At 43.7% G+C, this 15,667-nt stretch overlaps 1 protein-coding gene across 1 annotated transcript in view; it reads left to right on the forward strand.

Annotated features, from left to right (window-relative positions):
* The first annotated feature begins 9,201 nt into the window (after positions 1 to 9,201).
* The window catches only part of LOC138359080 (P-selectin glycoprotein ligand 1-like), a 53,820-nt gene continuing 47,354 nt past the window's right edge, over positions 9,202 to 15,667 (forward strand). Inside the window, exons 1-2 of the mRNA XM_069317783.1 lie at positions 9,202 to 9,294; positions 10,903 to 10,906. Coding sequence (XP_069173884.1) covers positions 9,202 to 9,294; positions 10,903 to 10,906 — 97 coding nt within the window. The remainder of the gene's footprint in view (positions 9,295 to 10,902; positions 10,907 to 15,667) is intronic.

The following is a 15,667-nucleotide window of genomic DNA, read 5'->3' on the forward strand; positions in this document are numbered from 1 at the left end:
TTCCCTTCATACCGTTCGTTACCTTTCTCAATCACCCCTAGCTCCGTTTCCCACACCACCACGCAAAGAAAAAACCAAGCCACCTAAATTACAGACTTAAACGGAAGGGAACTATCAGAGTAAGCGCCAAGTCATTACGGCTATATAGCACTGGGAAGGGATCAGAATAAGGATTTGGGATGGGACGGGGGCGAAGGAAAGGTGCTCATACTACTTGAACAGTTTGGGATTGAACGCCGACCTACTTAAAGCGAGACCGTCGCTCTTCTGTCCAGACCATGTGGTTGGATAGATTTAAACGGAGCTACTACGAGTCAGTTCAAAACACACGCACACACATACACACACTCACATGGATACAACCCGTAACCCCCTCACACACATCAACCTAGTCCTCTCACACCAACGCTCACACAAACACCCTCCCCCCCGTCAGACAACCCCCACAAACACACACTATTCTTTCCATAAACACCATCGCCCCCCCCTCCTCCACAGGCACATTCCCGCTACCAGTCACACGCATTCCTCCCACCCCTCACTATCCCCCACCAAACACACTATCATATCTTTCACACACACACACACACACACACATCATAACCCCCACGTACACCCCACCCCACACAGTCGGACACAAAGGAGACAAACCCTCTCCCCCACCACTCCCACACAAGCCCCCCTCCCCGACCACACCCCCCCACTCCCACACAAGCACCCCCCTCCCCCACCACACCCCCCACCCCCACACAAGGGAGACAACCCCCTCCCCCCTCGAGACACCAGCAATACCAGGACACTATCGCTTTCTCTCGCCATTTGAATTGCCGAGCGTGTTAATCGCGGCACTATAAATTAGCATGAAATTGGATGATATAAGAGACGAAAAAACCTTTAATTGAGTTCACTTCGTTCATGATTACGTAATTTCCATTCATTACTGCATTGTACCAACTTTCTGATCTCATTAAACAATGCTCTTTGGCCATTTTTAAGACATTTGTGTGTGTGTGTGTGTGTGTGTGTGTGTGTGTGTGTGTGTGTGTGTGTGTGTGTGTGTGTGTGTGTGTGTGTGTGTGTGTGTTGTGTGTGTTTTATGTTCGTGCTGGATCTTTTTAGTTGATAGGGAGTTGCATAAGAGAAGGAAGGGATCTGGTGTTGGGGGGAAGGATCTGGCTGTGGTATTCCAGGGAGGGATCTGGCTGAGACGTTCGGGAAAAGGGTGTGGCTGTGGTATCTGCCACATCAGACTTTGAGAAAGTGTGACTGGAGGAAAGAAAGGAGATTTACCCCCTTCTGACGAGCCAATTTAGATGAGACTGTACCTAAACTTTCTCCACTAACATCAATTATGCATTTTTTTGCATTTAATTCAACTTTATTCTTGGGAGGTGCAGGGTAAAGAAGGGGAAGGATGTTGAACTGAAGCGATTTTGAGTGACTTAAATCTTATTATAACTGAGGTTCCATCTGTGAATCACTCGTTTTGAAAACGGATAGAACATTTGCTATTTTCTTGCTGTCGGGAAGTTCCCCCCTAAATTAACCTTCATCGTTAATGGGTTTGCTTAGGTTCTTACTTGTGTCGCTTTAGTAACAATTACTAAATTTTGTCCGGTCTTAATGCCTCTTGTCACACCCAGATCTATAAGATGCTTCGATCCCCTACCCTGCTGTCACTCAATCTTGAGCGAATTGACGCGCTTATGCCTTAGTTTGAAGGCTTACCTGTTAGTGTTGAATGCGTTTTGAAAGTTGTTCTTTATTGATAGGTCTCAATATGTCTCAGCCTGGCTGACTTATACCTCTTACAGTCCACTTCTAACGTCAGTATTTAAAAGTTTGGGCTAAATTTTTGCTGCTTTGTAATGTATTATTTCATTGTTTCTCATATATGATTGATGTGTATGCACGCTCACCTAGAGGTGCTGGCCTAGAGGTGCTGGCCTAGAGGTGTACACCTAGAGGTGCTCGCCTAGAGGTGTACACCTAGAGGTGCTGGCCTAGAGGTGTACACCTAGAGGTGCTCGCCTAGAGGTGTACACCTAGAGGTGCTCGCCTAGAGGTGTACACCTAGAGGTGCTCGCCTAGATGTACTTGCAATTCAAGGGTTTTCTCAAAGTTCCACCTGGTATATAGTCGTAATGGCTTGGCTCTTTCCACTGATAATTCCCTCCCTCCAAGTTCCACCTTCTCAATATTTTTAAATAATTTTAATGACTTAATTTCCATGTGAAAGTACGTGGCAGATATGTATACGTGAGTACGTGCAGATACGTGGTAGCGTGCGTGTAAATATGCACGTGCAGGAACCAGGCAGCGTGAGTGAGCGTGACAGCGTGTGTGCACGTGCAGGTACGTGGCAGAGTACGTGACAACAGCACTCACCACTCTGAAGTTTCTCTTGTGACAACCAATGACTCCCAATACCGACCCGGGAAACCAATTAAAGAGTTGCTACGAACTTTCCCAGGAGATGGAACAGTCTTCGGACGGTAGTGAGCGGGGAAAGAGGGAGAAAGAGAGAGAAAGGAAAGAAAAGAAGGAATTGATAGAAAACTGATGGCTAGGAGAACGGAGAGGGAGGGATAGGGAACGATTGGAGAGACGTGAGAAAGAAAACGGGAAAATTATGAAAGAATGCGAGTTGGAAAATGGGAAGTAGGCTGAAGAGGGCAGTTAGGGAAGCTTGGTGGTGTAATGAGATGAAGGTTGGGCAAAGGTGAGGAAATGGGGAGAGGAAGAGTGGGTAGTAGAGGTAATGTGATGAGATGAGGAAATAGGAAGGAAAATGCTGCGAAATTGGCAGAAATATGTGACAATGCTTGAAGGGAAATGACTGAGAGTGATTTAAAAATAGGGAGTGAGGTAGAAAAATGGAGAAGTAGCGACGGGAGAGTGAGTGAAATGGGGAGTAACATGAAGAAAGAGATAGGTACGTCGAGACAGTGTGAAACTAGAATGGGGAGGAAAAGAAAATTGAGTTTGGGATGTGGATTGAAATAGAAAAATGGGGAGGGGGTGTGGAAGGAAGAGGAGAGAGAGGTTTGGAGGAAAAAGATGTAGGGAGAGGGGAAAAAAGGCATGTATCGTGGGAGGGAGATAATTAGGTTATATGGAGGGACTGTGGAATGGGGGCGTGTGGAGGGAGGGACTGAAATAGGGGTGTTTAAGAAATGTAGATAAATTGGGGTGGAGATATGTATTTAAAAGCGGGCTGGAGATATGTAGGTGAAAATGGGGGAGAGTGTGGAGAGAGGTAGGTAAATAGGGGGGGGGGGTAAGGAGGGACGAAGGGACGTTCCTTAAGACGAGAGACAAAGGTACGAGCAATTTATTCTCCGGCGTGAAAAACAGGGAATTCCTCTTAGATGCTGTTTATCCCAATCACTGCGACTGGCCACACCAGACGCACCACCCAGAGAGTGTTCCTTTGTCGCTTTGATTGGACATCCCTCGTGGATTCTTGGCTTCTTCCCCCCCCCCCCTCTTTATCTTATCCCCCATTGCCTATCCCTATCCTCTCTTTACCCCCCCATATTGACCCTCACCTACCCGCATTTCCTCTCATATTTTGACCCTTTCACTCCTTATTTAACAATTGCACTTACATCCCATTATTTCTCGTTTCTCCAGTATACCCCTTCATTATCCTTAGTCATGGTATCTCTCTCACCGCATTCCTCTTTCTGTAATCAGATCATAGCTCTCGTGGGGATGTAAATTAATCTTTTGTTTGTTTATATATATATATATATATATATATATATATATATATATATATATATATATATATATATATATATATATATATATATATATATATATATATATATATATCGTAAGAACTCTATAACCCGACCTGGGTTCGAACCTGCATAGCCAGGGCTCACCCCCTGGCTATCACGTATTTTGACTTGAAAGAAAAACGAGAGGATATTGGTGAAAGCTTAAAACGCAAATGTATCGAAGAAATGTAAAGAAAAACTCTGTACTGGTGGTCAACAAGTACACTGAAAGAAGAAGTCGTGGAAGCTCCATCCACAACTTTAAGGTCAGATTCGACTTAAACAACTTTGAGAAATGGATTATTGATTGTTACTCAAGCATATGCAAGATAATATATATTTAGTAATATTGAGACACCCATTAACTGAATAGCATCAGCAACAAATGCTAAGCTGCTAAACATATCTGTAACCATCAGACACCCCAACATGAACGTTTTCAGAGGGTTGTACATTTCGTGTATAAGACCATTACTTGAATATGCACCACCAGTGTGGAATACTCGAAGCGCAATGCCAAATCTGAGTGTTAAGGTTTGCTACAAGACATATTTCTGACATAGACCTCACTACGTTGGAAGGAAGAAGGGAAAAAGGTGACTGATTACTATATATAAGATTATTTGAGGCAGGGACGTAATAACAATGCTGTACATGAATTGCGACATGACGAGAGGGCATAGGTGGACACTAGAAAATCAGATGAGCAACAGGGATGCTAGCAAGTCCTTCAATGTAAGAGTAGTGAGCTAGTGGAGAGAGCAGCTATGAGAAGGTTTCAGATTGTACATTGCCAGAGACAGGAAGCCTGTTAGGCATATCGATGTCCCCTAGGCGAACGACTGCCCTTTTCCGTGATGAAATCCACAACAGTTACCAAATTTCAAGATATCTATTCCACGCTAGATGAACATATTCATTAGGTAAAGTAAAATGTGACAAAACGTCTTTATCCTTCCGCGGAAATCAATCCCGGGACAATTTTGTTGTGAAGCAACTGCGATTGAAAGATGGGAGGTTCAAGAACTGAAGCTCGTCTACCAAGCTGCAATAAGTGCGCACATATGGACGAATAGACATATACAAACACATGAACAATGACCTGGAAACTTCCGGAAACATTCCAGACTAAATAAGAAAGAAGGAGAGAAAAGCACCCGCGTCCATCTTCGCCACATAAGCCCGAGGAACCGGAGAAAAATTTTCAGGGAAAAACTGGAGGTCTCGGAGAGGTGAAGTCGAAGTGACAACCGGGGCCGAGCCGATGGAAATTGTCATTCCTGATTCATCGTAATGCCTTTGACCAGCGGCCGTCGTCCTCTCCTCTCGTTAAATCCTATAAACAAGAAGACCCTGTAAGTGGGGAGCCTGGAAAATGTTCTTGGTCCTCCTGAGTTGCCCCCCACCCCAACACCCTCAGTCCCACAAGAACCACCAACCCCTATTACCCCACAGTCTGGTAGGTCCAGGAGGGAGGGGGGGGGATGTCGATAGTCTTAGAGTAGTCCCTCTCGCTTGCTCACTCCAGCTGGAATTGGAAGGAGGGAGGGTTTTCTTTTGAAATGATCAACGATGTTTCGATCCTCTATCATCTCTCGTCATCTTCCTTCCCCCTTCCTTTCGTGCCCAGAGTCACCTCCTCCCTCGAGACAGCCATTCACTGTAGGAGCTGCTAAAATAACGGATGTGGGTTAGGGAGGAGGTAGAGTTGGAACAACCCAACAAAGGGTGGTGGGGGAGAGTGAGGGAGGACCCGTCAACAAATGGGTGGTGGGTGGAGAGTGAGGTAGAGCCCCAACAAACAGGAGGCATCGAATGGAAGTGGGTTGTTAAAACTTAACAAATCCTAACCCACTTAAATCGTGCCCTCCCGCAATAAAAGAAAATTCCGCTTCACGAAACTCTTGAACCCTAAAAGTATTCTATATATTAGGATAAGCTGACAGATCTTCGCACCCCATGCTGGGTGATGCGGCTCCCACTGCTGTATCCAATATTTTTACTTAGATAGCTAGCTATAATGTGGTGCAAATTATAACCCAACCCATTCACAGGAACTAAAACGGACGACGTTTCGATCTGGTTCATGACGTCAAGACTTGATAAGGAAGGGTCCATGATTGACCAAATCATCCTTACGTGAGTCGGGTTGTTTGTTTAAAAGCCTTGCTACGCGATCTTCTCATTCTCTGTAGTTCTAAAATATTTGTCCATAAATTATACAAATTATGTCCTTACAAATTATAACTATTTCCATGTTCAACATTTTTTCCACATGGTTAGACTTAATATTTTGATTGTAAAAAATGTAGTTAGTAGGTGAGAATAGATGGAAATAAAGAGATAAACAGGAGAAATGAGCAGAACAGGTTGATAGATCAGACAGAAGAGTTGATGAAAAGCAAAGGGACAAATAGACAACACACAATACACAGGATGATAGAAGGTACTAGGCTAGACATTATATATATATATATATATATATATATATATATATATATATATATATATATATATATATATATATATAATTTCTTCACAAGGGCAATAGGAGCCTCGAACATGCGACCTCCAGCATGAGAGACGAGTGCTCTACCGACTGAGCCACGAGGGGAAACGTAAATGGATAGACAAATGCCCCCAAAAACTAGCAGACATAATGTTCCACAAATGCTTTTATTAAGATTGCCAATCTCTTTGAAAATCAAAGCTAACGAAGCAAGACTCGAGAAGAGATAGAAGCATAAACAAAGACCAGATTAATGAAACGACAAGGAGGATGGCCGCACATAGTTTGGATTCGATGGTCAAAAGCTCTTCCCCTCAAAGTCAATACGCGGCGATGAACACAAGAGTGGACAGGAAGCTGAGACAGAGAGTGACGATCATAGCAGTAGACGAGAAGTTGAGACAGAGAGTGACGGTCATAGCAGTGGACTGGAAGCTGAGACAGAGTGACGATCATAGCAGTGGACGGGAAGCTGAGACAGTGAGTGACGATCATAGCAGTGGACGGGAAGCTGAGACAGAGTGACGATCATAGCAATGGACGGGAAGCTGAGACAGTGAGTGACGATCATAGCAGTGGACGGGAGGCTGAGACAGAGGGTGACGATCATAGGACTGGACTGTAAATCAAGACAATAGGTGACAATCACAGGATTGGATAGGAAGCAAAGAGTGTGTGTCGATTACAGGAGTAGATAGATAGCCAAAACGGGTTAAAGCGAGTGAATAGACGGGCATGGCACAAAGTGGAGGCAACAATCTCCTACTGTCAAGCTCATCCCCTTACGGCCCTGACAGAGATAGGGACAGGAACCTAAGATCGAGTTCCGGATATATACAGAAACGAATGAACAAGAGACAGAACAATTCACATTATTTTGATTCTGTCAATCTCTTTCCCTGAAAATCAATAAAGGGGGTGGGGGGGGGGGGAGACCCAGGTAGGAGTGAGGGGGAAGAGGTGAGGGGGAGGGTGAGGGCGGACCTTTTCATCATCTAATTCTTCTTCCCCCGTGTGTTTTCCTAATCCGTTTGGGTGTAAAAAAAAACAGGACTGGACAAAGGGAATTCAAGGATTTCAGGGATGGAAGGCAAACAGCTGGACGAGCAGCAGTTGGGGAGGGAGGGAGGGAGGGAATGAAGGAGAGATAGGTAGGGAGGAGCATAGAGGGGGGGGACATGAGGGAGTGGTATAGAGGGAGGGATGTAAGGGAGGGAGTGGGAGAGAGAGAAAGATTGGAAAAGAAGGATAAACGGAGAAAATTACAAGAAAAGAAAGAAGGATTGAAGGGGATTATTTGGAGACACAGAACATACGAAATTTAGAAGAAAGGTGACGAAGAAAGATTATAAAGTAACGAAGGAGATGGAAGAAGATAACAGGAGGAAGGAAGGAAGAGTGGAATAAAAAGGGAGAGGAAAAATATGGAAGAGGGAAGAATGTGAAAGAGGGAAGAATGTGAAAGAGGGCAAAATGTAAAAAGAGGGAAGAATATGGAAGAGGGAGCTTGAGGTAAAATAAAGAAAGTAGGTAATGTCAAATAAACGATAAGTAGATAACAGATGAGCAAAGATCAGAAATAGAGCAAAATTGGAGGAGAAATACAGGAAGGGAGAGAAGAGAAAAATGATGAATAGAGGAATTCGGGGAGAAAGCCATAGATGATTAATTGGAAGAGAAGAAAGGGAAAAGAAATGAGATGGAAACACATGATAAGGACGGAAGAAGGGAAGGGAGAAGCTAAATTAAGATTAAAGGCAGGAGAGAGAGACAGACAGACAGACGGACGGACAGAGAGAATCAATAAACGGTAATCAAATGCAACAAATAAAACAGGCAATAAAAGCAAACAATAATTAAAACATCAGAAGTGTTTTAGTATTGGTTACAAGAACAGCTCATGGGTAGCGGTATGCAGAGATGAAAGTGTCTTTGTGTGACGGTCGAGTGCTTGTGTGACGGTCGAGTGCTTGTGTGACGGTCGAGTGCTTGTGTGACGGTCGAGGGCTTGTGTGACGGTCGAGGGCTTGTGTGACGGTTGAGATCTTGCGTGATGGTCGAGTGCTTGTGTGACGGTCGAGGGCTTGTGTGACGGTTGAGGTCTTGCGTGATGGTCGAGTGCTTGTGTGACGGTCGAGTGCTTGTGTGACGGTCGAGGGCTTGTGTGACGGTTGAGGTCTTGCGTGATGGTCGAGTGCTTGTGTGACGGTCGAGTGCTTGTATGACGGTTGAGGGCTTGTGTGACGGTCGAGGTCTTGTGTGACGGTTGAGTGCTTGTGTGACGGTCGAGGGCTTGTGTGACGGTCGAGTGCTTGTGTGACGGTCGAGGGCTTGTGTGACGGTCGAGGGCTTGTGTGACGGTTGAGGTCTTGCGTGATGGTCGAGTGCTTGTGTGACGGTCGAGTGCTTGTGTGACGGTCGAGGGCTTGTGTGACGGTCGAGGGCTTGTGTGACGGTTGAGGGCTTGTGTGACGGTCGAGGGCTTGTGTGACGGTCGAGTGCTTGTGTGACGGTCGAGGGCTTGTGTGACGGTCGAGGGCTTGTGTGACGGTTGAGATCTTGCGTGATGGTCGAGTGCTTGTGTGACGGTCGAGTGCTTGTATGACGGTCGAGTGCTTGTGTGACGGTCGAGGTCTTGTGTGACGGTCGAGGGCTTGTGTGACGGTCGAGGGCTTGTGTGACGGTCGAGGGTTTGTGTGACGGTCGAGTGCTTGCGTGACGGTCGAGTGCTTGTGTGACGTCCTTCAATTTCTCCGCATTAACGTGTATAAAAATAAACGAAAATAAAACAGTAAATTTAACGAAATAAATTTGGCGTTTTGAACATGAATTCTAGAGGATAATATTACTTATTATAGAATAAGTAAATGAGGAGAACGAGAAGAATGATTGAGAAAATAGGAGATGAACTGGAAGAATTTAGAGATTAAGGACAAGAATTTGAAGAAACATGAAGAGAAGAAGATGGAAAGGCACAGAAATGCGGAGGAGAACAAAGTAAGGTGAAGATAGATGGTGATAAAATTGGAGATAGAGAAGGGGGATAGCAAGATCCCAATGCTTACCTTTGCTTCTCTCACAGCGCCTAACTCCTATCCCTCCCCTAACCCTCCCCTAACCCTCACAGCTCCTCACGCCTGCCCTACCTACCCCGATCACAGCGTCCCACACCAACCCTGAATAGTTTCCCCTCTCAGTCCTTCATTCTCATTTTCTTTAGTCCCCCAACCTTCCTTCTCCCCTCTCCCCCCCCAATGGATATTCCCTCCCATCCCTTCCACCCCCTCATCTCATATGGCTGGCCTGTTTTCCTCTTCTTTTCGCACCTTTCCCCTCTTCTCCAAAACTTTCCTCCACCCTCAAAATCTAGAAACAAAATTTGAAGTATCTAACCTGCTGCGATTTTCTCTCACTTCTACCTCTTCCATCCCACTTTTTTCTTCTCCTTTTCCTTCTCATATTCGTCCCTTTTCATCATTAAAGACAAATTTCTCCCTCTATCACTTTCTCTCACTTGTCAGAGAAGTAGCTCTCCTTCCGTCTACCTATCTTACTTTTCTATTGCATATTGTCCTCTACATCCTTTCGCATTCTCTTCACCAGTCTTTCCTTTTCTCCTTAATCCCTTATTTCGTTCCCTTTATTTCTCTGCTTTCATTCCACTCCCTCACTCTTCCCTCATTCTGTCTCTCTTATCTTTGCTTCTGCTTCCGTCCCTCACGCTGTACTACATTCTTGACCTCTACCTGGCTTCCTCTCTTTGTATCCCCTCCTTCACTTCCTGCCCCCACCCCCATCTTTCTGTCTTCCTCACTCGCTTCTTGCCTCCTTCTCTTTCTGCCCCCTCCCCAACATGGTGAACTTCCTTCCCTTCTTGCGTTTCTCTCTCTATCCCTCCCTGGCTTGCTCCCTGGCTTCCTGCCTCCCAGGCTTCCTCTCGCCCTGGCTTCCTCCCTACCTCCCTGGCTTCCTCCCTCCCTCCCTGGCTTCCTCCCTCCCTCCCTCCCTGCTCTCAGCCACTGGTCAGCTACACAACACCTTAATTTGACACACTTGAGTTGGTTCCATTAGTTGAGATTGAAGTGTTGAACTCCACTTCAAAGACAGCAACATGACCCGAGCTGAGGGGAGAGGGGTGTGAGGGGATAGAGGAGAGAGGGGACATGGGAGAGATAGAGAGGGAAGAGGAAACTTTAGTGCAATGGAAATGACATGTAGTTTTTGTAAGCTAATGTATTTTTACTGTGTGTGTGTGTGTGTGTGTGTGTGTGTGTGTGTGTGTGTGTGTGCGTGCGTGTGTGTGCGTGTGTGTGTGTGTGTGTGTGTGTGTGTGTGTGTGTGTGTGTGTGTGTGTGTGTGTGTGTGTGTGTGTGTGTGTGTGTGTGTGTGTGTCTGCAGTTTGTTCAAGATACTTTTTTTAATAATTCAGTAACGTTAGATTTTGTTCAATAACTTAGGTCGTCTGCATTTATTCAGCTGCCCCATACCATATGAAGGGTTACAGTGTATCAACAGCTAGCTATGTAATCCTAAGGTACCTAGTCGTTTATATTTACACGGCTGCCCTAAACTCAATGTGTTTACTAAACAATCCCCATTGCGCAGGAAGGTTAGTCATACAGGTTTTTTGGGGTGCAAATTTTGGCAAATTTTGGGTGCACTATGAGGATATCTTCAAGACCACGAGTGAATAAAGTAATTTTTTTTTATTAATACATGAGGTACATCTGCATTAGTGCAGCTACCCTAGACTACATGAAATGGAGTACAGTGTGTCAAAAAAGCTAACTAGGTGATGCTAAAAAATCCCCATCACACAGGATAGTTAGTCATACAGAGGCATGTGATGGGCAGTCTGCACTGGCAGACTCCAGAAGCATTTTGAGGATATCATCAACACAAGATTGAATAAGGTAGCAGTGGTAATAAAAGTTCCCATCTCGCAGGATGGTTAGTCATACAGGGCCATATGTTTAGTAGCCTGCACTGGCAAATTTTGGGTACACTGTGAGGATATCTTCAAGAATACGAGAGTGAATAAAGCAATTGTAGAGCTCCAGGTACCTCATGCCAACTGGTCTGAAAGGTCTAATAACTGGGCATTCAGTGATGTAGTGCGGGAGATCGTGCCGTAGTTCCTGCTCACAGAGTTTGCAACTGGAGTGCTCAGGATTGGGAGATCCGTCACCTGCAGCCACCTGCCACAGGTAACGGTAACCCAACGTTTTATCAAATACTTTTTCAGTCAACTCTACGGTTACCGTTTGTCTCATTTCGTTTAGTTGACACTCTTATTTGGTAGTAGTGGCGGGTAGGGAATTCGCAAGGGATAATATTAGTGTTGATGTCCCAGACAATATCTAGAGGAGGCTCCTGTGGGTTGTCTTCAGGCAGACATAGACATTTCCATGGCTTTCTGGTTACTTGTTGGACTGTCTTTGATAAATCTAAATATCCAGAAATATTTAGCAAAACTTATATTATTTTTTGTTTAATTTCGAGATGTTTCACAACTTTTGAATATCTCAAGAACTGCGCATAATAATTTTGTTCTGATGTGTGCTTATATGTCATTTATTACTGTCTTAGAAACGTATTATATGTTATCTTAGGGTATGTTGATGTTATTGGGTCAGTTAATAAAATTGCCCTAGAGAAGGGTCATATTGATGAGAAAATGCTATTGAAGCACATGATTTAATTTTTTTTTACATTTTACTAATATATACAAATAAAGACGCAAGTAGTGTTACAGCTAGTGAGAATGAAATCTTATAAAATAGATAATATTATATAAGAAAGGTTTCGCGATGGAGGAGGTCGAGTTGATCAGATTTTTCCACGAGAGACCAAATTGGGAAAAATTTGCGAAGAAGACTAAAGTACTTTTGACATTAATAAACTTGTAGAAACCAATCAAAAGTGGATGAGTGTTATTAAGTGCTCTGAAGAACTTTTATGGAGGACTTAAACGTGTGAGATTTAGTAGTGAAATTTGTCTTTTGATATTAGGGAGAGGTAGCAGCCCGATAGGGTTTTGTTGATGCTATGAATCTTGATACACACACACACACACACACACACACACACACACACACACACACACACACACACACACACACACACACACACACACACACACAAACACACACTAAAATAACATGCAACAGCTCAACATATAATGGTGAGGGATCTACCTAACCCCGACTCATGTGCTTTTGAGAGAAGCCTTTAATCTTTTCAACCGCTGAAGTCTTGGGCCAGGTGAAGAGGGTAATAATTGTCTAATCCGTGGATTATATATATATATATATATATATATATATATATATATATATATATATATATATATATATATATATATATATATATATATATATACATATATATATATATATATATATACATATATATATACATATACATATATAAATACATATATATATATATATATATATATATATATATATATATATATATATATATATACATATACATATACATATACATATATATATATATATATATATATATATATATATATATATATATATATATATATATATATATATATATATATATATATATGTCGTACCTAATAGCCAGAACGCACTTCTCAGCCTACTATTCAAGGCCCAATTTGCCTAATAAGCCAAGTTTTCATGAATTAATGTTTTTTCGTCTATCTAACCTACCTAACCTAACCTAACCTAGCTTTTTTTGGCTACCTAACCTAACCTTACCTATAAATATAGGTTAGGTTAGGTTAGGTAGGGTTGGTTAGGTTCGGTCATATATCTACGTTAATTTTAACTCCAATAAAAAAAAAATTGACCTCATACATAGAGAAAAGGGTTGCTTTATCATTTCATAAGAAAAAAATTATAGTAAATATATTAATTCAGGAAAACTTGGCTTATTAGGCAAATCGGGCCTTGAATAGTAGGCTGAGAAGTGAGTTCTGGCTACTAGGTACGACATATATATATATATATATATATATATATATATATATATATACATACTACTGTCTTTTAGCTTGACGAATACCAGGAGCTGTGTGGCTGTAATATTCACCTCCCCTCCTTCTGTAACTCTGTAACATATCCCTTCCCTTCCTCTCCCCCAATTCGTCTCATCCCCATTTCTAACTCATATTTTCTCTACGCAATTTTTCCTTTCAGCCATATCTTTAACTTTCCAATAATATTTACCGTTCACTCTTTTCCTTCTGATCTTCCTCTGTCCCTCCTCATGACACCCCCCTCCTTCCCTTCTCCTCCCCCCTCCACCCCCACTCTCTTGGGCATGTACCCTCCACCCCCCATAATTTCCAAGACTCAAATTGTAAATAACGCCAGAATGAGAGCTATTGGGCCTGCGACTAACCCGATTACACGGGCATAAGTCAAGTTTTAAATCAAATAAGAAGTGACGGCCCGACCTGAGTCCCATTACGTCGCCAAGACCGATATATAAGACGGTAGTGGGGGTGGGTGGTGGGAGGGGTGAGAAGGGCAGCGTGGGTGGGTAGTGGTTGTGCTGGTGTGGGAAGGGGGAGATGGGGAGGGTAGAGTGGTCGTGTTGGGGGAGGGGTGAGGGGAGACGAAACTAATAAAGGACAGGGCTTAAGAATGGGGGAAGATTATACAATGTTCTAAAAGATATAGAAGATTAAATTACAAGGAAGATGATAAACGTTACTAGAGAGATAATGTGTGTGTGTGTGTGTGTGTGTGTGTGTGTGTGTGTGCGTGCGTGCGTGCGTGCGTGCGTGTGTGTGTGTGTGTGTGTGTGTGTGTGTGTTTACGTATAGTATTTGTGAGTGCAACTTATATTAACATTTAGACACCCATGAACATAAATATTTAAACCAATAACCAACACATTGGCGATCGAAGACAATGGGAGGTAGGACAGTGGAACAGATAAATGGAGGGTTAAGAGGGGACGTTGGGGTGTCCCTGGGGCCCCAACTCTGCCATACCTCCCCTTTCCTCTCCCTCCCTCTTACCGGTGACACGATTCCTGCATCATCTCACCTCCTGACCCTCAGGCTCTCTATCCCTCCTTCATCTCCAACTCTGTATCTCTTCACTTCCTTCATCTCTAACCCCCTCACTGGTCATCTCCACCCTCACTGGCCACCTCCATCTCACTGGCCACCTCCATCTCATTGGTCTCCTCTCCCTACACTGGCCATCTTCACCCTCACTGGCCATCTCAATACTTACTGGCCATCTCAATACTTACTGGCCATCTCAATACTCACTGGTCATATCCATCCTCCCATCTGGCCATCTTCACCGTCCCTGAGAGAATAGTTAATAGTCATTGAGGACATCAGTCATATATAATAAGGTTGGGAAGGGATTATCTCACAAGTAAAGATTCATACCGAGAAAAACTTGGAGACGGTATTGAGGAAAGTGACTTCTATTGAAAGAGGTTTAGATCATATATTTGAGATAGCTAATAATGAACGCAATGCAGAATGAATATAAGGCGCATGTAACTTTTATTGGCTTGGAGGAAAAAACATATTAAGGAAATAGAAGAATCTAATGTTGATTCGGGCGTGTATTTTTACTTAACCTTCCAGAATAGAATAAAACGCCTCATGTTTTGGTGGTAATTAGCTGTCACGTGCAGATCAAGTAGCCTGTCCTGACAATGCACAGTAGCTTTGACGTTATCGACCATAGTGTCAAAGTTCCGGTGCTTTAGTTTAAAGCACCAAAATAATGAAGCCTCAAGGGACTAAGGAATATGAGTATCGACATGTTAAGGCACGAGCTTAGCCGCGTCTGCTGCTGAGCAGTCAAAACCTCTAGAAATGTCACGCTTACCATGTGACAACGGACTGACTAGAGTCAGGTCAGGTCAGGTTTGTTAACATTTGTGTTGCTTAACCTGCTTTCGTGTGTCTGTGTGTATTTACTATTTGTGTCTGCAGAATTTGAGCCTTTTAGCTCTTGGACCCCGCCTTTCTAACCAATCTATTTCATCTATTATATCTACTACATATATTTCTCTCTTAACACACTCGCGCACACACACATCCCCAGGAAGCAGCCCGTAGCAGCTGGTTAACTTCAAGGTACCCATTTACTGCTAGGTGAACAGGCCCATCAGGGTGAAAGAAATTTTGTCGGTTTGTTTCCGCCTCCGCCTGGAGTCGAACCCAGTCCATTGGGACTACGACCCCGAAGCGCTGTCCACTCAGTGACTTGCGGATCGAAGACAAAGCTGAGCCGCGAGGCCCCAACCTCCAAAATGTGTGTGTGTGTGTGTGTGTGTGTGTGTGTGTGTGTGTGTGTGTGTGTGTGTGTGTGTGTGTGTGTGTGTGAGTGTGTGAGTGTGTGTGTGT

The sequence above is a fragment of the Procambarus clarkii genome, chromosome 88 (assembly GCF_040958095.1).
Source record: "Procambarus clarkii isolate CNS0578487 chromosome 88, FALCON_Pclarkii_2.0, whole genome shotgun sequence".
Classification (NCBI taxonomy): Eukaryota; Metazoa; Arthropoda; class Malacostraca; order Decapoda; family Cambaridae; genus Procambarus; species Procambarus clarkii.